Source organism: Urocampus carinirostris, chromosome 10, assembly GCF_059441175.1.
Source record: "Urocampus carinirostris isolate Australia breed hairy pipefish chromosome 10, RoL_Ucar_1.0, whole genome shotgun sequence".
NCBI lineage: Eukaryota > Metazoa > Chordata > Actinopteri > Syngnathiformes > Syngnathidae > Urocampus > Urocampus carinirostris.
In genome coordinates, this window is record NC_142358.1 from 34,120,331 (window position 1) to 34,147,552 (window position 27,222).

Sequence of the window (27,222 nt, forward strand, 5' to 3'; positions counted from 1 at the left end):
TCTCAATCAGCTCATCTCCAAGCAATCCCCCGAAACGAAAATAATGAAAGCAGCGATCTGACTCGCCCGCTTCCAATCGGTCTCGTCCTTGTTCCGATTCTCTGCACGAAAGCAGGCAGGAAGGCAGCATGCACTGCCAAGCCGAAGTCAGGCTCTCCTCCCCCGGCCAGCTCCAGCTCAAGGCTGCCCGGCGGCGCTACAAGACCTTCATGATCGACGAGATCCTCTCCAAGGAGGCTTGTGATTATTTCGAGAAGTTTTCCCTCTACTCCGTGTGCCCGTCGCTCATCGTCAGACCCAAGCCTCTCCATTCTTGTCCCGGTAAGGAGAACAAAAGTTGTCAAACTCACCTGTTGAGCGAATTGCAGGTAAAGCGCGCGGATACTTTTACGCATGCGTGTGCGCATTGTTAAACCTCTTTTCTCATTTTAAACCCATTTTTTCCTCATTTAACGGACTTATTCACTTTTTTATACAGTTTATATGGAAATGTGTATATAAACAACGCATAATTGTTTGAATCAATCCAGAAAATAAAGTAAAAACAATGTAAAGTTAAATATATGTAATGTAACTAATTTTATTTCTGGGGTTTTTAGAACAAAGTTGTGGGTTTTTTAACCCGGGGTACACAGGAGGGTTAATTTACTCTAAACAGTAGTTATACACGGGTGACGCGTTTGATGCAGTAATGTGTAACACATTCTAAAATGGCATTCCTAATATATAATAAATATTGCTCACATGGCTTGTTTTGTGATATCAGACTTCCCTTAAAAAACAGAAATTAAATCCAATTCACTGCCTCTTTTTCGTTAATTCCACAGTAGCAGTACAAATTGGGTAACGTTAAGTATTCCCTTCAGCTTTTAAGAGCATCTAATAAAACAATATATATTTTTTAGATCTCATTTTTTTCTTTTTGGGTGATTTATTAATTTTGCGGTGGTGTTTTTGTTGCAAAAAATACAAAACAATAATTAATGTAATCATGATAAATAGATGGATTTTGTAAAATGTATTATATGCATACGAGTGTATGTAGATACTTTAACTTGAAAGCCAAAGCTGTGAAGCGGTTGAAATATATGCTACTCTTAGTTGTTGGCAAGTGTAAAATATAAAAAATATCACAGACATTTTTATTCCTTTCAATCAATTGATCTTATTTTGTTGCATGGATACAAACCCCCCTTTTTTCCAAGTGAAATACACTGCATTACCAATGTTTTTGTTTTTTTCCGATTACATTTTTCTTAGTTTCCCTCAAAATATGAAAACTTACAGAAAAATATATTTAAAATGAACATAACTACGGGCCTATGCAACAACAGACATTTTACTTGTAAAGATATTCCTTTAATATTATTTCATTGCACTGTTCCACGCAGGTACAGTTAATAAAAACTCAGTATGTTCACCTAATGCAAAAAGTGAAGCCATTACCCTGTATCACTACTCTTGATTGATAAAAATACAAGTTTTGTAACAACACCAGAAACCGTTTTCAGGTGTCCAACTTTTAGGTATCATTTAAAGTTTTTTTTTGTTTATTTAATATTATTTTTTCATACTAAAATGGTGCCTTGACAATGCTCTTTGGTGATTAATGTGGACAGTGAGTATTGTAAAATAAATACAGTTGAAATAGTTGAATTAACGGCCTTAAGTATTGTCATAAATAAACACCGTTTTTGTTTATATAGCACTGGTGATGATGGATAGGTGGACTGATGGATAGACAGATAAATAAACAGATAGATATTTGGAGAGATGGAAAGACGATAGATAGACTGATAGATACCCGTGTAGATAGAAAGCTAGAGAGATATTTGGATAGACAAATAAATAGATGGTGAAAAAAAAACTCATTAACAGTGTTAATTCTAAATATTTTCCATGCAGTCAAAAGCTACTGCCTGCCCCACTAACCATTAAAGATAATTGCTCCAAAGTCTGCAATAATAACCAGTGCAACTTGATGATGACAGTGACAGGGGGGAGCGGAGGGGTACAAAAATAGGAGGGAGTGATCCCCTCATCCCTGTGATACGGCGTATGCGGGAGGGCATTATGGCTGGCACCACGGCTAGCGCTCCGATGGATAGGGTGACCCGCCCCGGGGGCACTGGTGCCCACTTATTCCGAAAGGCGGGGGTGTGAGACACATTATAAAGCCCGAAATGTATTGCCTTTAGTGCTTGATATAGAACAGGGGTCAGGAACCTTTTTGACTCAAAGAGCCATGAAAGCAAAACTGTTTTATTTGTATTTTTGAATATTTTAACACAAAATGATATATAAAAAAAACACTGAACCTGCTATCCAGACAAAAGCTAGTTTTTCAGCACATTTTATTTTTACTGTGTGATATTTGATGATTTGATTTGTGAATTAATAAAAATGCCAGAGCCGAGGTCCCATATCTACAAGTATACCGCATAAATCTCGTCTCTCTTCCCCAGTTACCCAAGATCGTTGAGGTTCATTTTGACCGTCATTTTTGTCATAAATAATGAGTTCAAAACAAGATGCGACCAAAGTTATTCCGTGCTAATGTCACAAAATACTACAAATGAGAAGGATACGGATGTTTTAGGAGACTGCGCTATGTGTTCAAAGTTCTGCCCACCCCTATTGCTCACCCAATCAAATTTCCCTGGTTCCCACCTGCCGTTTTCAGGTGTTTACAGTTTGTTCTGTGGGTTTTTATCTTAGAGTATCTCAACAGTGAACATAGATTGTTTGATGAGCTTTCATATAAAGGATTCCTTAAAGACGTAGAGCCAAAACGGGGGGTATCTGTGTAACACTATGAGTGTAAACTGCATTTGATTTTTTTTAAAAATGACAGCAACTTTTTTTAAACTGCGTAAAAAATTGCTACAGCCCTCATTTTAACTCCGAGCCAGATGTACTCATGGAGAGAGCCATATCTGGCTCGTGAGCCATATGTTCTGACCCTCGATATAGAAGCTGTCAGGTTGATGGGAAGGGTTCAGCACTTTTCTCAGAATTGGAGGGCTTGAGGGATGTTTTGACACATTGTTTCCAGCAGATGTCACCAAAAGACGCATGTGGTAAGAAAACACCATGGGAGATCCTTGGAAAGAAATGTTGCTTATCAACTTCCTCTTGTGTTAGTTTTCAGGTAACATGTATTATGTTAGCATGTCGGTGGTGACTGGGGTCTTAAATCAGCTGTAAAACTCACTAAAAATAATAATGCATATTCATTCTTACCATTTCTTCTTTACCTTCTTAGGCTTCCTTATCCAGGAAAATCTTATTTTTTTGTATTTCTGGCGCGGGGGTCTGGGCCTTTGCTCTGCTAGTATAACACCCCCTCCCCCCAATTTATATTTTGATGACGGTTCAAATTAACCTCAAAATAATTATATAAATGAATATACGGTTATTTGTCATAACCTTACTTTTCCTGCGAGGTATTACGACACATCTGATAAATATGTGGGTTTTTTTTTTTCATTTTAATAATATCTACGATAATAGATATATAAATATATAGTGTTAGGGTCAGTTTTGACCCTTAGATATTACTTCTAAGAACAAGTTTTTTTTTTCAGGAACATAACTTATATACAAATATAAAATGAAAATCTCAAGTCAAAACAGAAAATATACATTTTGCAAAACCACACCAAACAAAACCTAAGAAGGCCCAAGATCGTCCCAAAACAAAACTAGAATAAAAGCCGGCGTGCAAAAGCATGCGTGCGCGTGTAAGCATGTGTGGCTAAAAAGTAAGACCTTTAGTGTCTTTTTTTCAGAGATATTATCTGTAGATAATAGATCAAGAGGTCGCAGGTTCGATTCCCGGCTCCTCCGTGTTATATGTAGAAGCGTCCTTGGGCAAGACACTGAGTCCCTCATGCCCCCAATAGGCAGGTAGGCACCTTGCATGGCTGACTCCCTATTGGTGTGTGAGTGTGTGTATGAAGCACATTGTAAAGCGCTTTGGGAGGTCCTTATTGACTTGAAAAGCGCTATATAAATGCAGACCATTTACCATTTACCATTTTAGTTGATTTGTAATATGTCCAGCCCACTTATCATTTCAGTTTTGGCTGTAGTTAGGGTTAGGGTTAGTGTTAGTGTCTCATAATCTTGTTTTTATAGCCAGTCTTGACCCTAACAATATAAATGTCATCATTTCAATTAGAGCAGTTTATAATGTAGTGAATTTTCTTTTCCAATTGATTTTGTTGAAAAAGACATTCCTGATAGAGTGAAGAAGCCTTGATGCAATAAATCAATGTATGTAGTTTTGCATGCATTTAAAATCCAAAATGAGTAGGTGGCAACCCTAACACAAAAGACGTTTTTATTTCACTTTCTATTTCAACCCCTCAACATTGGAACAGGCGTTGCATTCTAAGAAGAAAACAACATAAGTGGCTGGTACTTTTTTGTCCCGAAAACAAATGGTGCCGGGCTTTACCCGAACATCACCTGTTCTAATCTCATTGGACACGATGATGAAAAATGCCATCAAAACAAGAACAATCTTTCCGTGTGAGTGAGTGTGTTCAGGTTTTGTATAAATTCAGAGCAAAATCCAAGTTTGCATCCCATTTCAAATCCTCAATCTGCAGCAGACAATAAAGCCTCTACCAATAGGCATAATGCTGCTTTGTTAGGCTTGATTACGCCCATCTTAACACAAAAAGAAACAACCTCATTTGTACACACGTTTTTAGTTAAATCTTACTTTGATGAGCAAACATTTTTCAGCAAAACTAAATGAAGCAAAATTCATTCAGCGGAAACATCAATTTGTGTGTTGTTGTTCTTATTTATTTTTAGATTATTTAAAACTATTTTCTGAAAATGAATGCAATATTTGTATTAATTAATTATGAGAGCATAATTTAATTACATTATCTCTATGGAGCATTGCTTTAGGAGCATCTATGGAGACCTTTGTACACAAAGAATATCAAAATATAATTAAATCTAATAGGGAATTGTACTAAGCAAATCCACAAAATAGTAAATACATATTATTTTATCTGATCTACAATTATAAATAAAATAGTGTCTGATAAATAATGAGGAATATAAATTTAACAAATCCAAGACTAAATTTAAAAAGCACTATTGGAATTATTTGCCTTTTATTCATCTATCTTTTAATTTTTAATTTATGTTTTTTGTTCAGTATTGAATCAAGCAGAAATGTTATGCCATATAATGAATAATATAAATGTAATAAGAAATGCAAGCCTGATTTCAAATAATTTAATTGTGTCTTGCAGAAAAAGTCAAACATTTAGAGAGCACAATTGGTAATAGCATTGTTATCATTTATTTGATATTTTTTGAGTATCTAATTACACAGATAAACCAATTATAAATATTTATATACATAGATAATGTGATATTTTTACATTTATATAATTGAAAAGTAGATAAATAAGTGCTTTATAAACATAAATACAAATATTAGCTAATGTATTATTGATAATTATAATAGTAATACTCATAAAAAGTAGAATTTTACAATACATAGGAAATGTATTTGTTGTATTTCTATTTTTTATACGTACGTGTTTTACAAAGTAAAAACTAGTTAAATAAGTGCTAAAAAGTAATACTCCCCCATTATATGTTATTCACACTAATAGTCATAAATCATAAGAAGAATTTCATATTAGATTTGAAATTCTTTAAAAAATGTTTCCAAAATATCAAAACAAAAAGTCAATGTTTTCTTTTTGTATGTTTGTTACCAATTAAAAAGTGTAAAAAAATAAAAAAATAAATAATAATATTACATCTTGTATTATTAATACTAATAGTAATTATCATAAGAAAAATAATTGTACGATTATATTATATTATTTGACAGCTTTTCCAAAATATTATTGGTTTAAGATCAGGTCATTGTAATCCTGTGCAGACATTTTTGTGATTAAGGGCTATATAAATAAATTTGACTTGACTTGAACTAGAGTTTGTGTATGATTTTGTTACCAAAAAAGGTTTATTTTAATCTGTACCCTATTCTTTTGAATTTTCTACAGCTTGTGTGGTTAAAATAATTTTGGGTTTCAATAACCATCTTTGAAGAGAAGGTTACAAAATTTTGTGTCGACGTGTTTTTTGTTTATTTGGATGATGTATTGTAACACAATTCAAATCCTCATAGGCCAGATGACAAAAGTCTAGGAGTCAAAATACTTTTTTAGAGGACGCCGTCCTGCCTCACTGCCTTTTACTGGAAACTTGTCAAGTTCAAATGCAGCGCGGCACTTTTTCGCCGGCTTCCCTCGGAAATTCTTGTAAGAACAGTCGCTTAACAAGTGCCTACGTGTCCGTCGGAGGAAATGTTGTTGATAGTATCTGCAATAAAAACGGAAATTGAACGTCTTGATCTATTCTTAGCCTTAATGGTTAGCGTAAGCATTTCTGGCATAGCGACCTTGATTATCAAGCGTATCTGTTGCGCTGGTGCTCTTTGCAGTTCCTTAAACAGTTTATTTGTAGCCCATTGACAGGACGCGGCGCTTGTCAACGGCGTGTCAGATGCGAACCCGTGCCGTCAGTGGAAAGTCACCGTGCGGTGACTCTACTGTTCGTCGAGGCCCGATTTTGCTGACGAGATGTCTTCCCTTTGCCTGAAATCAAATCCCACTTACCGGTTGATATCCAGACTGCCGGCGCAGGAGATTTATAGCGTGAAACGAATTGTGATACAATGTTAAGTAGTAGCTGTGCACACAAATACGCATCAAAAAGATCTTGTCAAGGCCTGTTGTAATGACAGCGGGATTAGCATGACCTCAGCGCCTTAACATGATGTCATCGTCAGCCGCAGGTACTATGTCTTTGTGCTTATACGTGTAGAGAGGTGTGCTCGTATGCGCTTATCTGGAGAATGCGCACCTTCTTGCATTGACAGATTCTGTATATGTTTTCCTTTTTATCAGTGAGGGTTATAATACGAGCAGGGTTGGGTAGGGTTACTTTAACTTGATTACTCCAATACCAAATAGGCTAATAAAAGACAAAATAAACTAAATATGAATAAAATTATGACTCACAACACGTGGTAAGCTTTATCTCCTGGCTTTGATCGCTTTGATCTCCGGCAAAACTAACATAAAATGCGTCAGAAACAAAATGAAAATAAATCCAGACAGCTTGTCAACATCATTTTTGCCGTTCTATGTATTCTGTTACTCCCCAAGCCTGCACAAAATTTTGTAATTGTATTCATATTTAGTTTCTTTTGTCTTTTATTAGCATATTTGGTATTGGAGTAATCCAAAAGTAATTGAAAGTAATCAAGTTAAAGTAACCCTACCCAACCCTGACTACAAGTATCGCTTCCATTTGTCATCCCATTATTAACATGCAAGCCAATCACTTAGTGTGTCCTAAACTAGTGTGTTTAATGTTTTCCACTTTTCTCAAATACCCTTTTCTCTTTAGGTTTTTACACCCCAAAAAATATAATAATACAAAAGTTTACGAATGAATTTGAAAATAAATCAATTAGCAATAAATGAATACATTATTTGATGCCCTTACATAAACTTTCATTTCAAGGCAGGTGCCTACTGTGGGCCGCAATTAGCCCGTGAGCCATGGCTTTGAGACGCCTGATATAAAACAAAAGCAAAAGTCACTATATTGGTTGCAGAAACTCATGACAACATTTAAAACGTTTTATATAATTCCAATATTTAACTTGACCACATAATATAAATAATATTTTCTTCGGGGGGGTTGTGATGAGGGGGGTGAGGGACAAACAGAGTTGGTGGATACAACCGGAATGTTTGATGTTTGATCTTACATTACACATCTATCTATCTATCTATCTATCTATCTATCTATCTATCTATCTATCTATCTATCTATCTATCTATCTATCTATCTATCTATCTATCTATCTATCTATCTATCTATCTATCTATCTATCTATCTATCTATCTATCTATCTATCTATCTATCTATCTATCTATCTAGAATAGAATAGAATAGAATAGAATAGAATAGAATAGAATAGAATAGAATAGAACATGCCTTTATTGTCATTGTTACAACATGGGATATGCTGTGACAACGAAATTGGACGACTCCAGTTCCACATTTACAGTGAGGATAATTTAGATTAGGAAACAAAGAGATAAAGGAACAAAGAACTAACTGTCTTTGTTGTAAGTAGGCTTTGTTTTCTTTCGGGGGGGTGGGGGGTGGGTGGTTTGTGATGAGGGGGGTGAGGGACAAACAGAGTTAGTGGATACAACCGGAATGTTTGATGTTTGATCTTACATTACACATCTATCTATCTATCTATCTAATGCTTACTGAAATTTTACATTTGTATTTCAAACTAGAATATTAAAATCTGCTCTGTGTGAACGCTTGCGTAAACACGTTTTATTATTCGTTTTACCCAAGTTGCTCCGTGCTACCACGAACAGTGCCAAAGTTAAATTTTGCTCGAAGGCTGAATATCAGCGTGCGGTTAAAGAGGCCGTAAAGATGTTCCTGGCAGACAAAGTGGACTTGGTTCACCGAGCCGCCACATCCGTTTAGCTGGAGCTCGCCACCTCCCCTTCCCTCCCTCCGGCTCCAGACAAGTGTTACTTTTTTATCGATTCTGGCGTCTTGCTACTTTGCGTTCTCCGATGGTGTTCTGCAACGGAGGGCTTGCATGACAGCATACGTAAGTGAGGGAACGAGAAAAAATTGAACTTGGTTGCAGGCGACGGCGTTTGAGGTTCTCTCACAGCTGAATCGGTGCACGTGCACATCATCCTGTCACTTTTTTGGATTTAACACCGCCTGCAAAATAATCGTTCATGTGAAGGGTTGAGGGCGGCGGTGTAAAACAAGAGAATGCGTCATCGGGGTCGACGACCTTTACAAAAGCGAGGTCGAGAGTAAAACACTTTTCACAGGAAAACGCTCGGCAATTAATAATTGAGCAATTGCACATGGTCGATAACAGGATAAGAGCTTTTTTAAAACTTCCATTGACCCTGCTCTCTTTTAAGTGTTTATTACATTGTTATATCTGAGGATACAGTAATACCCTGTTTTTCACGGAGTTGCGATCAAAAAAAGCACCCACCCCGTAATCACAATTCACAAACTATAAACCTTCATTTATTCATCAAATACTATTATACATTAAGGCAAAGTAAAAAACACTTTGTTATGTATCTCCTTGCTACAGTTAGGATATTTAAAGTTCACTTTGACCGTAATTTCTGTGAAAAATGGTTTCAAAACAAGGTGCAAGCAAAGTACCGTATTTTCCGCACTATAGGGCGCACCGGGTTATAGGGCGCACCCCCCAAAAATAGTTTTGTTCCTATATCTTCCATACATAAGGCGCACCGGATTATAAGGCGCTACAATAAGAACGTGGACAAAACAGTCAGATAGTTGAGTCAAACGTATTACCCCCTTAACATTCCAAAAGCTTGCAAAGAAGCAAATATGTGTCGTAGACACGTGCGGATGCGGTGTCTGACGATGTCACTCTAATGCATCGTTCCAAATATCATTCGGAAGGTTATAGTCTTGGGATTCAAGAAATGCCAACCATTCCTTAGTTTCTATTTTCTTTTTCGCTCGCAGCTTTACTGTGCATATGACAATAAACACTTGGAATTGAGTTTAATTTAAAAAAAGACACATCACAGAAACATCGACATCACTCTGAAACAAGATACTGGGAAAATATATAGCCGGAGTAGCTCACCGAAGTCGTTGCGTTCAATAATAATGTGCAACCATGGTCCTCTTATATCCGTGAGTGTAGTAAATCCAAGAGGGTAATATATTTACAAATACAGAATGGTAAAACATGTTTCCTCTATGCCGTAGACAACCAAACTTGCTATTCACATTCATCTTTTTTGGCCAATTGCAGGCTTTGTTTTGCCCCTTTAGCCTATGCGAGCCTGTAAATGATAAAAAGGATCCGCCCCCTTTACCTCCGAATAACTTTAGCCAATAGTGATCGATTCAAATGATGATTGACACATTGGCTGGGAAATGAAACGCCGGCATGTATCCAAGCATACACCGCAGACCACAGCGCCTACGAGGAAAAATCTAGTTGGCGGCTGCTTGCCTTTGTTGTGAGACCTTGCGACTTAATATTGATCCATATATAAGGCGCACTGCATTATAAGGCGCATGGTCAGTTTTAGAAAAAAAAAGGCTTTTAGGTGCGCCTTATAGTGCGGAAAATACGGTACTTTGGTTAAAATGTCACAAAATACAGCAAACTAAGGGCAAACTGGGTGCCCCTTGAACTAACTAGGAAAAAATAGGTCTCAGCTTGAAAAAGGTTGGAAATCCCTGCTTTATATGGAAGCTCGTTAAACAATGTGTGTTCACTTTTGAGACACTTTATGATGAAGAACAAATAGATGACTGTAAACACCCAAAAAACCCATTAAGCACCCAGAGCAATTGGATTGGTTAAGTGTTAAGGGTCGGCGGTCACATATGTGGCACATAGTTGAATGTAAATGCATCTGTATCCTTCTTGTCTGCAGTAATTTGTGACATTTTTACAAAAGATCTCTGCTCGCCCCTAGTTTTGAAAACATTTTTTACCACAAAAACAATGGTCAAAATGGGCCTTTACGATCTTAAGTAACTGCCTGAACAGACATGTTAAAGGTGGTATTAAATTTAAAGTGGTATTTGTTGTTATGGGACACAGGCTCTAGCATTATTATTATTATTATTTAATACATTTTATCAAATCATCTAACATCAGACAGTGAAATAAAATGAAGACTTAGCTTTTTGTCTGGAGTGCGGGTTTGGTGGTTTTGTTCAATTGTGTCTTAAAAATAGGATGTAAATGTAGCTCTCCAAAAAATAAATAAATAAGTAAATCAAGACATTTTACCGTGCGGAGTTTGTATGTTCTCCACGTGCTTGCGTGGGTTTCCTCCGGGCACTCCGGTTTCCTCCCACATTCCAAGGACATGCATTTCAGGTGGATTGGCCGGTCCAAATTGTCCCTCGGTGTGAATGAGTGAGCGAATTGTCTTTCCCTGTGTGCCCTGCGACTGGCTGGCAACCAGTTCAGGGTGTCCCCTGCCCACTGCCCGATGATTGCTGGGATGGGCTTCAGCACCCCCGCGACCCTACTGAGGATAAGCGGTGCAGCTAATGAGATGAGATGAGATGAGATCAAGACATTTTGCTTTCATGGCTCCTTCAGTAAAACAAGTTCCTCAACCCTGACCAGGACCAAAACGTTATTAATGCACAGTCAGACACAGGCAGAAAAGTGTTGGTTAAGCCAATCAGAATGCAGAAAACAATGCATGATGATAAGCCGCCAAGTAGCAAAAACTAAACTGCAACACAGCGAAGTATTACTGTATTCTATTTTTGTGTTTGATGTCCCAGGCTCATCTTCGCTACGCGCCTACCCTCTTCTCTCGGTCATTACACGGCAGCCTCTTAACCACCCGGGCTCCCTATCACACACACCTCCGTCACCGGGCGGGGTGCCGGCTCACCTGCCGCTCCTGTCGCCGCAGCATGGCCAAGGCTCAGAGCCTTCACCCAGCCAAACTCCCCTCAGCATCAGCAGTGACTCTGAGAACGAGCATGGAAGCGCCCGCCTGAAAAAGCCCCGCCGCAGCCGTACCATCTTCACCGAACTGCAGCTCATGGGCCTGGAGAAGAAGTTTCAGAAGCAAAAGTACCTGTCCACACCTGACAGGTACGTGGAGTTTAGAGATCAAGTTTGAAACTGTTGCATGAAATGAAAGCAGGTTAAAAGTTGATTTACTTTTAAAACTGATTTATAAATGTAATATTATTCAACCATTGCCCTCTTTAGGAGAAAACGTACCATTATTTTAACCAAACTGCCAAAGAAAACTTACAAGTAAACGTCATGATTACTCATTACCAGGGTTGGGTAGGGTTACTTTAACTTGATTACTTTCAATTACTTTTGGATTACTCCAATACCAAATATGCTAATAAAAGACAAAAGGAGCTAAATATGAATAAAATTATGACTCACAACACGTGGTAAGCTTTCTCTCCTGGCTTTGATCTCTTTGATCTTTGGCAAAACTAACATAAAATGCGACAGAAACAAAATGAAAATAAATCCAAACTATTCATTTTTGCCGTTCCGTGTATTCCGTTACTCCCCAAGCCTGCACAAAATATTGTAATTTTATTCATATTTAGTTTCTTATGTCTTTTGGAGTAATCCAAAAGTAATTGAAGGTAATCAAGTTAAAGTAACCCTACCCAACCTTGCTTGACACCAAACCTAGCTAAAAACACTCCTAAAGACCTAAAGTATATCTTTGAAATATTAACTTAATTTGTCATCATTTGTTTTACTCAAGTTGTTGACGTTAGCCCTATATACTTTACACGTATTGTTATTTACAAATGCATTTTTCTTCTTTTTATCTTTCGTCTTAGTAACTTATTTGTTACCTTATATTGGTAAGATCGTAATATAATTTTTAGAAACACTATTCTTTGGTGTTTGACTAATAAAGCTGTGGTATATGTGGGTCTTAAAGGTGAAACAACTCAAGCTAGCTCATTGCTAAGCCTCCAGTGTGAGGACGACATTATAGTTCACATTTTTTTAAATTACTAATACAATATCTGCCATATGTCTTTAAGGAATGCAATTCACTAAACAGTTTCCTCATTCAGCACTGCTTTATCTCATGTCAAATTTGTAACTACCTCTTTTGTTAAGTCTAGAACAGGGGTGTCAAACTCATTTTAACTCGGAGGCCGTACAATAGAACAAACATTCTGTCGGGGGCCGGACTAGTAGATTAAAGAGAAAGAAAAAGAGATGAAGAAATAAGAGAAAGAGGGGGGAAAAGGAGAGAGGGCGGGACAAAGAAAGAAAAAGAGAGAGAGGGAGAAAGCGTGAGAAACAAAAGACATAAAAAGTTGTGAGAGAGGGGGAAAAGAAAGGGAGAGGAAGAAAGAAATACAAAGAGAAATAGAAAGGAAGACAGAGAGAAAAGAAAAAGAAAGCGCGAAGGGTATGAAGAGAGAAAAAGAAAAGGAAAAAAGGTAGTTAGAGCGAAATAGGTTAAAAGACACAGAGAGAGAAAGAGACAAAGAGCAACAAAGGAAGGGAAAAATAGAGACACAGAGAGTGAAAGGGATGGAGACAGAGTGAGAGAAAAGGGGTGGAAAAGAGAGAGAGATAGAGAGAGAAAGAGCAAGAGACATAAATACAAGTACAGTTTCTTTGTGAGAGGCACCTGGCTTTGGCAACATCAAGTTGACATATTTCAACCTGCAGCTTGTTTTTCTCTTGTGCTTCTCTGAGTGTTGTCTCTCGGGCCGGATTCAATCCCTTAGCGAGCCTGATCTGGCCCGCGGGCCGCCTGTTTGACACCTGTGGTCTAGAATGAGAAATTTCATGAGAATAACTTTAAAGGTAACCTGTTGCTAAAACTGGAGGGATGACAACCGTGTCGGTTCCCAACATTGCGGCTAATTATACCGACAACAATGCTTTCTTTTTTTGTTGCGCAAGTATTCTATTACCTAACACATCAAATGTATTCCACTACTACCCAAGCCTGATTGTTGGCATGGCGACAAAACATTGGTCTCATTCTAATGCCGAGCTTTCAACTACCGCCTAGCTCGTGCAGAAAAGTCTTATTGACAATTTGACTGGGCTGGCTGATTGCATACTCTACTAAAGTTGTATGTGGATTGCGACCAAGTAAATTAGAATTTAGGGTCGCGAACCACCAGTTGAGGCCCACTATCTGTCAGAACCAGAACGGAAACCCGACCCAATTGCGTTACGTTTCTCACAAGTTTTATTTAAGGGAAGAGGAAGATCCGGAGTTCGCTAGTCGCGGGAAGCAAGTCGCTCTCAACGTGAAAGTGGATTGATGGCGGTGTCATGAACGGGAAAACAGGTCAGTGGCCGGGACAGGAGAGCAAAAACGTAGTCGGATCGTGAGCGAATCGTAAGCCAGGAAAGGAGAGTAGACGTGGTCGGGGACGAAAAGAGGTCGAAAGCCGAGACGCGAGAGTAGACGTGGTCAGGATCAAAAACGAGTCGAAGCCGGGGGAAGGACGGGGGCACAAAACAGGTGGGAGTCAGGGTCGAAAAAGGCTTGCCTAGGGTTAACTGAGGTCCGCAGACGGACTGACAAAAGGGGACAGATAGGAGGCGGTTTTAATAGGGACAAAGAGCCAATCAGAGTCCGAGGCAGTTGGCGCAAAAAGGAGCGGACACAGGTGAAGCACATGTGTAATCATGACACAATCAGCCCCTTGAATACTATTCAATTCAGTTCATAAAAGCCAGGTTTTGAAATTGTCATTGCAAATAAAAAGGGGACTTTTTTCAGAATGTCTTTCCTGTTTTTCAGTCATGACTACACTCAAAGGTCACTTATAACAACATTTACTTAAAAATGGATCAACCTAATTTATGGATCATTTTGTTCCAATTTACTGCTCTGTACAATATTTCATGAAATAATATGGGTTATCATAAAAAATAATAAACATATTTCTGGTGATGATTCAGTCCAACACAAGTGAATGTTCTGTCTTAGGCAAAACATCATTTTGCAGAGTTGTTTTGGATATAAATATACATAATTTTTTCATTTTAAAAATAATGGCCTAATTTTTGAGGAAGTCTTAAATAAAAAAAGACCCAGTTTTATATATATATATATATATATATATATATATATATATATATATATATATATATATATATATATATATATATATATATATATTTTTTTTTTTTTTTTTTGGTTAAGTTGATTGAAGCAGAATAAGCCGGTTTAAAAGTTTATTTTTTTAAATATATGTATGTTTGTGCATTGAAAAAAAAAACATTATAAAAAAAGGTTTGCATGTTGTATATATATATAAACCACAGCCATATCCCCCTAGTGGGAGGTGGCTAGAGTCATTTCTGACTCTTTTTGGGAGATTGATTCAGAGGAGGGGATTCCCAGCCCCCTCACTCAACCCAACTGATGTGTTGGGAGTCATTAAGTGCATGTTGTACTTAACACGATGACTCATCTAAGAGCATTCATTAATGTTCTTGAGCCATTCTTTGCCCAAGTTGGGTTTTTTTTAGATTCACCTATTACGAAATCACAGTTCGGAAACAGTTGCTTGTTGCACCCCCAACTGGTTGCAAGGTAATTAAAGGTTGCATGCTATGAAGTCAAACGGGCGTAACGCTTCTCCATCATTGCAATGCAATTCCTTTCCTTAAAGGGATATTGTGTATTATTAAACGTGACCTATCCATCCATTCATTATCCGCACCGCTTATCCTCAGTAGGGTCGCGGGGGTGCCGGAGCCCATCCCAGCTATCTTCAGGCAGTGGGCAGGGGACACTTTAAACTGGTTGCCAGCCAGTCGCAGGGCACACAGAGACAGACAACTCACTCGCTCATTCACAATGTGGACAATTAACCTGACATCCATGTTTTGGGAATGTGGGAGGAAACCCACGCAAGTGCGGGGAGAACATGCAAACTCCACACAGGAAGGTTCGATCTCATAACCTCAGAACAGTGCCGCACACGCGCTAACCACTGCGCCACAGTGCTGCTAAACGTGACCTAGTCTCATCTCATCTCAATAGCTGCACCGCTTATCCTCAGTAGGGTCGCGGGGGTGCTGGAGCCCATCCCAGCAATCATCGGGCAGTGGGCAGGGGACACCCTAAACTGGTTGCCAGCCAATCGCAGGGCACACAGGGACAGACAACTCGCTTGCTCATTCACACCTAGGGACAATTTGGACCGGCCAATCCACCTGAAATGCATGTCTTTGGAACGAGGGGAGGAAACCGGAGTGCCCGGAGGAAACCCACAAAAGCACGGGGAGAACATACAAACTCCGCACAGGAAGTCCGGTAGCTGGTTTTGAACCCACACAGGAGGTTCCCAAGACCTTAGAACTGTGCCTCACACGCGCTAACCACTGCGCCGCCGTGCTGCACGTGACCTAGGTTTTTTTCGTTTTTTTTAAAACCTTTATTCATTAACAAAGAAACAAAGAAAATAATTTTTAAATAGTCTAGAGTTGAGACATTTGTATTCATTTGATATAACATGAGGCTCATCTCGAGGAAGCTGATGAATTGTCTGCTATTTTGCTACTACAGGTAGAACATTGTGAAAGGCTGAGCGAAGTAAATTCAAAGAAAAATGGTGCAGTTTGGTTACTTTGAGTCTTCGTAGTTTGTATTCTCCCTTGTGCTTTGTAGCACTCATTTTCAGTTGCACTCCACCTCTAGTGGTCAAATATCACACACTGTCCCTTTACATCAAGCTAGATTTGATTGTTGGTGCTAGTCAAAACGAGCATTAGTGTCTACGCTAAAACAGACTCAGGCTCTTCAGCAGTGTTCCCTCTAAGTTGAGCGCGTGCGCCATTGCGCACTGCTTGCACATTCTCTGCGCACAAGAAAATCTAGCCGGCGCACAAAAATGAGGGCTCAAAATTACTAATTAAGAAGCGACTAAAGTCAAAGTTACAGTGCATGAAGGTAAAAATACACGCGTTCCCCTGACGTTGTGTCCTAAATGCGGTATTTTGAAGTCGAGTCAGAGAAGAACGAAGTTGAGTAAAGTTAGTAGAGTTGGTCGAGAACCGGCTTCTTCGGCTCGGCTCACTAAAAGGAACTGGCTCTTTCGGGTCCCAAACGGCTCTTCAGGTTGTTTTTGCTTCTTTAATCCCAACATGACCAAATATTATGTAAAACTATACACAAAATGACTTAAAAGAAGGAGGAATAGAACAAAAAAAAATACCAAAATGAAAAAGTAGTGAAAAGCTGAGAAAAAAAGAAACAAAGGGAAGAGAAAAAAAGAAGGATTTTTTTTTTAAAAAGCCGGAATTTTTTTTTAAAAAGCCAGAAAAAAAGAAAAGAAAGACATGTAGGAAAAAAAGTAAACAGAGAACAAAAAGAAAAAAAGTAACAGCTCAGAAAAAATAAACACAATGTGATTTTTTTTAAAGGAATTTAAAAAAAAGTAGAAAAAACACGGAAAAAAGAAGAAAAAGTTTGTGTTGCATATAAATAATTCCCAATTATATCAAGTGAACCTTGTTGCCAACATTGTACTTTCACTAAAAAATGTGATTAAGTACAGTTCTGTATCTTGCAACCGACTAAATAAGCCCCCAAAAATGTTAATGTTATGTGCCAAAATATATTAGGAAAAAAAGAAATGGATATCTTGTGAAAGAATTGTAAGAACAAACGACGTTTGTAGGCCGTACAACCTTTGCAATAGTACATGAGTCAATTCATTCAAAAGAGAAAAATAATTTTGCATTGCTGGAAACTCAGCAAAATGTAACTTGATGTCAAGTTTTGGACATGTTTGATAATGAATTATCTTGCCATACTTGGGATTATGGTTGCTCACTGTTGTTTCAAGCGTTGCTCACCGACTTTGTGTGAACGCTCAGACCCGTGGAAATTTAGAGGGAACATTGCTCTTCAGCCTGATGCAAGATCGTATAAGCATCACTCAAGTGTGGCATTTTGCGAACCGGCATACCTGACATAGGGTACATTTCCAAAGTACAACACCCGCGCGTACATACAACTTCACAAAGCCGTGGACGCAATTACCAAGCGGCGGTTAAGCTAACGTCGTGATTTCTTTATACGTCCCGAGGGGTACCTCTCGTGTAATGTGAATTTTGGCCGGGCCGGAGTATTACCTCACTGCTGTAGTTCAGACAAGAGTAATGTTTTTGCCCTCAAGCTTTTTAATGGTAAAATAAAGAAGGGTTTAGGGGGTGGGGGAGGGCAGTGTGAGTAAAGGAAACACAGCCGCATTCATGAAAAAAAAGGAGACGGCAGCCAACGCAAGCCAACGCATAAAAGTGAATTACGACGAATCTTTCAAACACTTGCAGGAGCAATAGACACTCAGCTTCGTACAATAAAATGACGTGAATATCCTTTTTACAATTTGTAGTTAAATATTGTTTTGACCCTTGTTTCAGGATTGGCGTGAGTCGTTGAAATCCTTGAAAATGCTTGACATTGTCGCCAGGTTTTCACAAAGTGTATGCTTAAAAATGACATCGGACAGACACGGACAGACTGAGGAGATCATTTCTTCCTCATACCATGAGGCTCTTTAACTCCAGCCGGAGGAGTAAAAGCCCAGATTAAAACCCACCCCCACATTTGCATATTACCCTATTTTTATTACACTAACTGAGGTTCGTAGACGGACTGACAAAAGGGGACAGATAGGAGGGGGTTTTAAATATTCGATATCAACACGTTATATCGGGTATTTTTGTATTCTATGTCTTTCATTTTATTATTTTATTTTTAACACAAGGATTGGGCTGGAAGTGTGAATTTCCCTACGGGGATGAATAAAGTATCCATCTATCTATCTATCTATCTATCTATCTATCTATCTATCTATCTATCTATCTATCTATCTATCTATCTATCTATCTATCTATCTATCTATCTATCTATCTATCTATCTATCTATCTATCTATCTATCTATCTATCTATCTATCTATCTATCTATCTATCTATCTATCTATCTATCTATCTATCTATCTATCTATCTATCTATCTATCTATCTATCTATCTATCTATCTATCTATCTATCTATCTATCTATCTTCTTTTAATGTCCTGGAGAAATCAAAAACTTGGCTTTGAAAAGTGTTTGAATTTGGCGGTGAAAAGGTGTACGAACCCTTAGTTGTCAGGACCAGAGCGGAGACAGGACCCACTTGCATTACTTTTCTATCAGTTTTATTGGAAGAAAGGAAAGGGTTGTACCCCACAATCCAGTGATTGCAGGTCGCTCTGGGGCGGCAGTAGCTCAGGAGGTAGAGCGCTCGTCTTGGGATCAAGGGATCCCAGTTCGAATCCCGGCTCCTCCGTGTTACATGTCGAAGTGTCCTTGGGTAAGACACTGAACCCCTAATACCCCCAATAATCATGTTAGCGCCTTACATGGCTGCATGGCCGCTATTGGGAAATGTGGAGCACATTGTAAAGCGCTTTGGGAAGTCATTGCTATATAAAATGCAGATCATTAAAATGCAGATCATAACGAGAGCGATGGCTGTGTCGGGAACGGACAAACGGGTCAGTAACCGGGATGGGAGAGCAAATATGTGGTCGGGGTCGTAAGCGAGTCGTAAGCCAGGAAAGGAGAGTAGATGTGGTTGGGGACGAAGAAGGTCAAAAACCGGGATGGGAGAGTAGACCTGGTCAAGATCAAAAACGGGTCGAAGCCGGGGGACAGACAGGAGCAAAAACAGGAGTGAGTCAGGGTAAAAAAAAAGCTTGCCTAATGTAAACTGAGGTTCACAGACGGACTGACAACATGTGACGGATAGACGTGTGTTTAAATAGTGACAGGGGGGCAATCAGAGTCAGAGGCAGTTGGCGGGCACAGGTGGCTCACATCAGTATTCATGACATCAGTTTAATGTTAGATTCTTGGATGGATTGATATAAAACGAAAACACCGCTTTGACATATACTTTCATTTTAATATATCGATTAAATTGCAGGAAAATCCCTTCACGGAATATTAAATATCGTATTCCAACTTGGCCAGAGCTGTTAGAAAAGTCACTTTGTTTCTTCTGAAGTTGCATCGCCAATGGCAAAACTGCTAGAGAAAAATCCTGTTCACGTACGCATGAATAGACCACAATTTGGTCTTGACAATAACGAGGCATGCCAGTACTGATAAGAAGATTAAATCAAAGAAGTATTAAAATATTTTACCCCTCAGGAAAAATATTTATATCAATTATTTTGATCAAAGGCATGCCCACTGCCTTCATTATTGCAATACATTCTATAACCACCGTTATCAGTGCAATAAAAAATAATTAATTATCTAATGAATACAAATATTCCTCCATTGGTAGGTTACTTTAATAATTCTAATCCTATTTTTTAAGATTTTACAATATCCGTACCTTATTTTGAGAAAATTACACAATTAAGTAAAATAAGAAACAGTATGTGAACTTAAAATTGTTTGTAGGGAATAAAATAACTAAATCAAAGTTAGATTTTTTTACACTGATTAAGTCTAGAAAAATTAAAATAAGCAATTTTAACCTATTTTTCTTATTTGGGGCATTATTTGTAGTAAACTAGAAATACCAATGAAACAATATATTATAAAAATGTATTTTAAAAGGAAATAAAAACAATTCCCAAAAATGTGCAACATTTTTACCAGTTTTCTTTTTTACTGCTATTTAGTGATGTGTCCGTTTCTCTTTTGTTACAAATTAACAAAATGAATACATACTGTAAATAAATAGATTATATAAATAGATAAATAGATATATAAATAGATGAATAAATACATAGATAAATCGATGAGATGAATAGACAAGTGGATTAGACTGATAGATGATTATTTACATACATATTTAAATAGATAAATACATATATACTTAGATAAATAGTTAAATAGATGAGCAAATACTTAAATTAGATTAAACGATTAATAGATTAATAGATTAATGAATTAATATAGTATTAGATTAATAGATTAATAGAATAGTAAAATCAATAATAAATAGATTAATAGGTGAATGGATTAATAGACTAAATGATTAAGTGATTAATACATTACTATTACCATTTAATTGCCATATACTATTACTATTACCAGTATAAACATCTTCTTTGTTTCTTTATCTCTTTGTTATTCTCTTTGTTTTCCTTATATCCTCACTGTAAAATGTGGAACTGGAGTGCCACGTCCAATTTTGTTGTTACAATATATCCCAACAATGACAATAAAAGTATATTCTATTCTATTCTATTCTATTCTATTGTATTCTATTCTATTCTATTCTATTCTATTCTATTCTACTATATTATTAGATTAAAAGTTGATAAATAAATGGATACATAAATACGTAAGCAAGCCAAACCAAAACCAAAAGCTACTTGCAAATGTGATTATTCAACTCTCTAACGATTTTGCCCTGCACACAGCCTAGAAATTCATTAAATAGATTTAAAAACGTCGTTTTTTTTTAACCGATGTTACATTTCATTATACTGTTGCATATACGTTTCCAATGGCTAATAAAAAAATTGTAAATCGTAATTTAAATTTAATGACGTTTATTCTTCGAGCAAAAATGATCGTCATTAGTATCATGGCAACAGCAATAATTATATCAGGTTACACCCAAGACTAAACGGTTAGTCACAGCCCCAAAGGAAGCCAGTAGTAAATAAATCCGCTCAATTGTTTCCTCGAAACAAAGAGTCTGTTCGAAGTAAAGTGTTGCTCTTCCTTTATTTCACACTTGGACACAGCATGAAACACATTACACGCTTATAACCGACGCGTTTGCTCCGATTTCCTGCTTTTAAAAGACTACAACAGGAGGAAATGCCATTTATTAATAAAGGTCGGATTACACGGCAGTAGCCTAGTCCGTTATGGCCCAAGCACATGTGTTGGACGCATTGACTATCTCTCCATTTGTCCATTAACCGGCAGGATCAGGCCCGCCAAACGGATTTGACCTGGCCCACGAGACAATGCTTAGGGAAGCAAAAGAGAAAAATGAGCTGAATTATGTCAAACAATGACCTATCATTTTAAAAAAAAAGGTCGATTGGATGTATCTGAAGCCAGGCGTCCCTCCCAGAGCAAACCATCCACTGTAGCTGTATTTGCTAACTACCATTTATCAACCAGAGAACATTTGATCTTAAAGTAATACGATTGCAGACTTGTGTGGTGCGTGGATTTCTCTCTTAACTGCAACATTTGATACTAATCTATGCTCTATTTATTCCCAGTGATTGGAAATTATCGGTTAGCATCTGCATTTAAAAATTGAAAAATAGCAACTGGGTGTCTTTGCAGAAGTACAAAAAGCTTCAGTTCCTTTCTACATTAGACATGGAATCTATCAGTAAGTTCCCAAGTTCTGGTGAAGAACTCATAAAAAAATACAAAATCAACAGCAGAAATCATTAAATCAATCATTTAAATGATCATTTGCACCTAAATTAGTGTCAGTGTGCCATTTTTGTCACTTTACAGTTTACATGAGTTTTCTTGAGTTAATTAACCTGTAGATAAAATTAATCTAACTGCCGTTTTCCTTTTTTTTCTACAAACACAGAGTTGATAAACATGACCATAGAGTGCATGTCAGTAAAGGAAAACTAATATTGAGGGGGAAAAAAAAAAATCACAATTTTATTGTGAGCCTCCAAAATATCCCCAGCCCCACAGCCAAGTCAAACTTTTCATGCCATTAATTTACTTGTTCAGCCTCTGTGATGTTGTTTTTTCCTACCATTTGGCCCCTGACCTGAGCTAAATGGGCATGACTCTGACTTAAGTATTTCAAAAGCTGTAGATGTGACAAGCACAAACCTGATTGCTTGAACTACAAACAAACAAAACAAACTGCGAACAAACTACCACATCTTTTGTCATAAAGTTCTTTACTTGGGTAATTGAAAAACCTTGTGAGTGTTTTGATGGATTTTGTTGACTGGTGACTAAATGTTGACTAAACCTCAGACTAGGTGCTAAATTTGATGCTTGTGCAGGTAGATAGTCTGTGCTCAGCTTGTATAATTGCTGAACCTGATTGTATCACCCCAACAACAGCATCATCACTAATCTTCTGCGTCTTTCAGGCTGGACTTGGCCCAATCCCTTGGCCTCACACAGCTTCAGGTGAAGACATGGTACCAAAACAGGCGCATGAAGTGGAAGAAATTGGTATGTAATATAAATATATATATTATATAATATGTTATAGAATATTTGAACCTACACTTTATTCATCATTTTGAAACAGTAGCAGAGAAAGAATGAAGTAATCTCACTGATCCTTTTGAATACAGACATCCCCAAATATGAAAAAAGTCCATGCAACTAAAAAAAAAAAAGATTTTTTCTCTTGCTGTTAGCATGCTAATGCTATCACAAATTTTATTGTTTGGATCTGAATCTGCGCCAAATCAGAATCCTTGGTCTCACTATCGCCCTCTTCCTTCAGGCTAGAGAATTTCCTGCCTCACTCTGCATCTGCAGACACTCAGCACAAATTGTATTAATAATATCGATTTTATAATCAGAGAATTCAGCGATTTTGACAAAGAAGATCCCAAAATTGTGAATTTCAATAAAGAACTGAAACACTGAATAAAAATAAACACTTAACATATTTTTAATTTCACATTTTAAGATGACTGGCCCTGCCCTGACTGCATGTCATTAGTGTTTAGAAATCTCCCAAATTCCACTCAAATTATTACTTTAAAGATAACAAACTTCAATAATAAAATAAAAGAGAAACATAAAATACACATACATCTTTTATGAACCATGATTTTGACATGGATTGAAAAAAATGTCCATATAAGAAATTACATATTTCGTGTAAAAATACATGGCTTTTTGGGCTGATAGAGAACCCAAACACCACTTTGTAGCTTTTAGACACAATACTCAATAACTAACCGAAGAAAATTCCAAGTAGTAAAATCTTGTGTAAAACATGTAATATCCGAATAACTTTACATTTTCATGATGACAGATGAGACAGCATTTCCTGTCTCCCCTGACTTCATGTCAATGTCTTTAAAACTGTTTTAAGTATGAAATGTTCTTTTGAAATGTAACTAAATTAATGACCATATAAAAACGCTTCGTTGCATGTAGTTAATTTTTCGGCAGAACATGGCTGCGGCGATTCAAAATTAAATTTATTGCGTCGAGCAGCTTCAGGACAACGGCTTGAAATAATTAAAAACACAATTGTAAGGGCGGGCTCGGATAAGTACGCAATGAGTGAGTGGTGGTCACGACAAAAGTGAGCAAACGCTTTGTCAAGGAGGTTCAGGTCAACAAGAGAGATTGTTGACTCTGAGGATAAATGAGTGCAAAAAGTCTTACTAAAAAGGTCATATATCTTCTCCTAATGACTATATCGCATTCAATTCCTTTGACCACAGAGGCCATTCATTAGCACAACATCCCTGAGAGATTCCGTGTGTACTTGTAGGTGCTCAAAGGAGGCCAGGAGGCCCCAACCAAACCCAAAGGCAGACCCAAGAAGAACTCCATTCCCACTACTGAAGAAATCGAAGCCGAGGAGCGGCGTCTGAAACAGGAGGAAGAGGAGCAGCTGAGAAAGACAGATGCAAACCCTACGCTGATTGCCGGGGAAGAAAATTCGCCTCGGGCGGATCCCAAAATTCTAAGCTTCTCGCCAGCCGCCAGCCCGCAATGCCAGATTGCACCAAAGCCAACGGAGGGCGCTATTGAGCGGCCGACACCTCTCCTAATACTCTCAGAGACTCATACAGAGAGTTAAGCTACAAGAACACAACCAAAGACTGACCCCTGCCTCAAAGCCTACAAACAGATAGTGCCTCAGGATCATTGTAGACATACAGAACGTTTCAAAAATGTGATATCCCTTGAGACGTAAATATCACCAAAAATAATATGATCAAGGAAAATTAAATTCAAAAGTACCAATCTTTAAGATCATCAGATACATTCAAAATCTGAATGAGATATTCAAAAATATGTGGAGTCATTGACTGTCATCCAAGACATGCTTCAGCGTATTTGGCAGGTGCTGGATAACCGATTTGAAGCATGCCATGTCTCAGGCTGTGCACAGATAGAACATTAGTGAAACTGTTTACGTATTCCACACACTTTAAACTTCTCATTCAGATTAGTCAAGTCAAGTCATGTTTATTTGTACAGAAACGATTCTCAAAGGGCTGCACAGACCATTACAAACTACAGACTATTATTACACCATCCCCTGATCTAAAACCTACACGAGGGTAAGGAAACTCTCAAAAACCTCAGCATAAGAAAAAAGAAGAAACCCTGAGAAGGGACCGCAAATGAGGTTATCCCCCCTTCTGGCATGACCAGGAACAATAAATATGATCTTTAAAATTAACACATTTTTATTTAATTTGCTTTAATCAAAGTACTCTCTGTGATATTTACATCTCAAATTATATCACATTTTTTTGAAACACACTGTATGATATATGTTGTGCTAAGAGAGGATCTGAACACATTTTCAACATATGCTCGTTATATGAATAATATTGTGATATTACTTTTTTAATTTAATGCCAGATGCCAATTTCCCTTTAAAAACTATAGCAAATGACCTGTATTCCTTCGCATTTGATTTAATTCCCTCTATTAGAGGTGCAAACATTGATTAATTAACCAACTGATTATAAGTTGTTTCTATTTTTTTAAATAAATAATTATTTGGATCGTTTTAAAATGAAAAGGCCTCACAATACTCAGTTACACAGTTCCTCAGCTATGTTTGTGACACAAGATCAATTACATTTGTGTTGCCCAGAAAATTAATTGGTCACAAAATGATTAAATTTATCCTTTTTTGCAAAATCTTTCATTAAGCGCCATTAATGGCATTCGACGTCAAACCTCTAATTGAATTCTTTAATATTGGTCAGCCCACAAATGTAACGTAGATGTAATTTTTGGAATAATTGACCATATTATGCTTTAAGTTTTGACGTGGGAGTAATTTTTAATTTTCTATTTTAAAAAATATTTATCACTTTTTCCTGTTGGGTCAAATGATTGGATACTAATCATCGATGTATGTTTTCTATAGTAGCAATATTGTCTTTTGAAATCCAAGGATGAAAATTAAAATATATTTATTTCGAATAACAAATGCATCGTCAGAATAATCAAACAACACTGAGCTTTTATTCAAAATACAAAAATCAATTTTAGGGGGTTAAACATGATATTGTTTCAAATTATATTCATTTGGAATAGAAATAAAAGAAAACATGTGGCATGATTGCTGATTGTAAATGTACACAAATGTAATCTCAAACGAAGAAAAAAATAGAAATAATATTTTTAATTTGCGTGTTGTGTGCGCAAACTACGGCCTACAGGCCCCATCAGCCTTTTATCCGGACCGCCAAATGTTAAAACTAAATATAGTATACAAACAATTGTTTTTAAAACGTACGACTCATAGAAATAAGTTAATTCGATTTCAATTTTATCTCCAGTGCCCCTAACATTAAAATAGCATTTAATATATATTTTTTCTACCAATGTTATCCTTTAATTAGGATTAATGTTGTCTTTTTATGTATCTAATCCATTTATAAAATTTAGTAAAAAAAAAACACTTCTGAGCTTGCCGTTTGCCTTTCCAGTTTTTTAATATCAAGTCAAGTCACATTTATTTATACAGCCCTTAATCACAAAAATGTCTCAAAGGACTGGACAGGATTACAATTTCACCATTACCTGATCTTAAACCAACATGCGGGCAAGGAAAAACTCAAAACCAAATGTACACAAAAGCAATCTCGAACGAAGAAAAACAAAAAATAATAATGATGATAATGGATTTAAAAAATGGGAAATATTTTTTACTATGCTAATTCTGAGCATTTCAAAACAAATTTGATTCAACTGACTATCGATAAACGATACTAAAAATGTCTGAATATTTATTTCGCGTTGCTATGCTTAAAAAGACTGGTCTCTATTTTGGGCCATTATTATTTTACCAAAACAGGCCAAAGATGAAATAAAGGATTTGAAATAGCAGCGATGAAGTATGAAAGTTTGATACGCCAACATTATCTTTTTTTCCTCGTGTATTGCCAAGGTAACACACTGCAGACAGTATAGGTAGATACACCATTAATGTTGATCGATTGTTTTCCCTCCTGGCCTGGCCCTTTTACCAAATTTTTTTAACCCAATGTTAAAAAAAATTGCCCACCCTTGCTTCAGAGGCAACTACACTAGAGAATGTTACATTTCCATGAAAACTGTGTCAACATCAACACAAATGCAGTGTGGTCCAATCTCAAGTAGCCGCTAACAGTGCTATTTATTTACAAAATCATGAAACTATTTATATCACATGTATCAATGCCAAGCTGCCTCACGTGCTGCAAGTGCCAAAATGTTACAGTATGCCTATAATATCCAAACAAATGCTCCAGTGCCTTGTGGTTTTATAAAGAAAGCGAATATATTTGAAAGTTTCCTTTAAAATTTTCATTTGAGTTCTTCTCGTGAGCTATCCAGTGCATATTCGTCGGACCTGCAATTACTGTAGAAAATGTAAA

At 37.2% G+C, this 27,222-nt stretch overlaps 1 protein-coding gene across 1 annotated transcript; it reads left to right on the forward strand.

Annotated features, from left to right (window-relative positions):
* Positions 1-27,222, forward strand: barx2 (BARX homeobox 2). Its single transcript, XM_088345501.1, has 4 exons — positions 1-321; positions 11,422-11,740; positions 22,732-22,816; positions 24,105-27,222. Exons 1-4 carry the CDS (start codon positions 129-131, stop codon positions 24,414-24,416), a joined length of 909 nt encoding a protein of 302 aa, XP_088201627.1. The 5' UTR covers positions 1-128; the 3' UTR covers positions 24,417-27,222.

Bases quoted from the DNA above. Each gene is read 5' to 3' on its own strand.
- barx2 (XM_088345501.1), top strand. From the start codon at position 129: ATGCACTGCCAAGCCGAAGTCAGGCTCTCCTCCCCCGGCCAGCTCCAG. The intron at 322-11,421 runs GTAAGGAGAACA...TTGATGTCCCAG, and splicing joins GCCTCTCCATTCTTGTCCCG to GCTCATCTTCGCTACGCGCC. The intron at 22,817-24,104 runs GTATGTAATATA...GTGTACTTGTAG, and splicing joins GCATGAAGTGGAAGAAATTG to GTGCTCAAAGGAGGCCAGGA.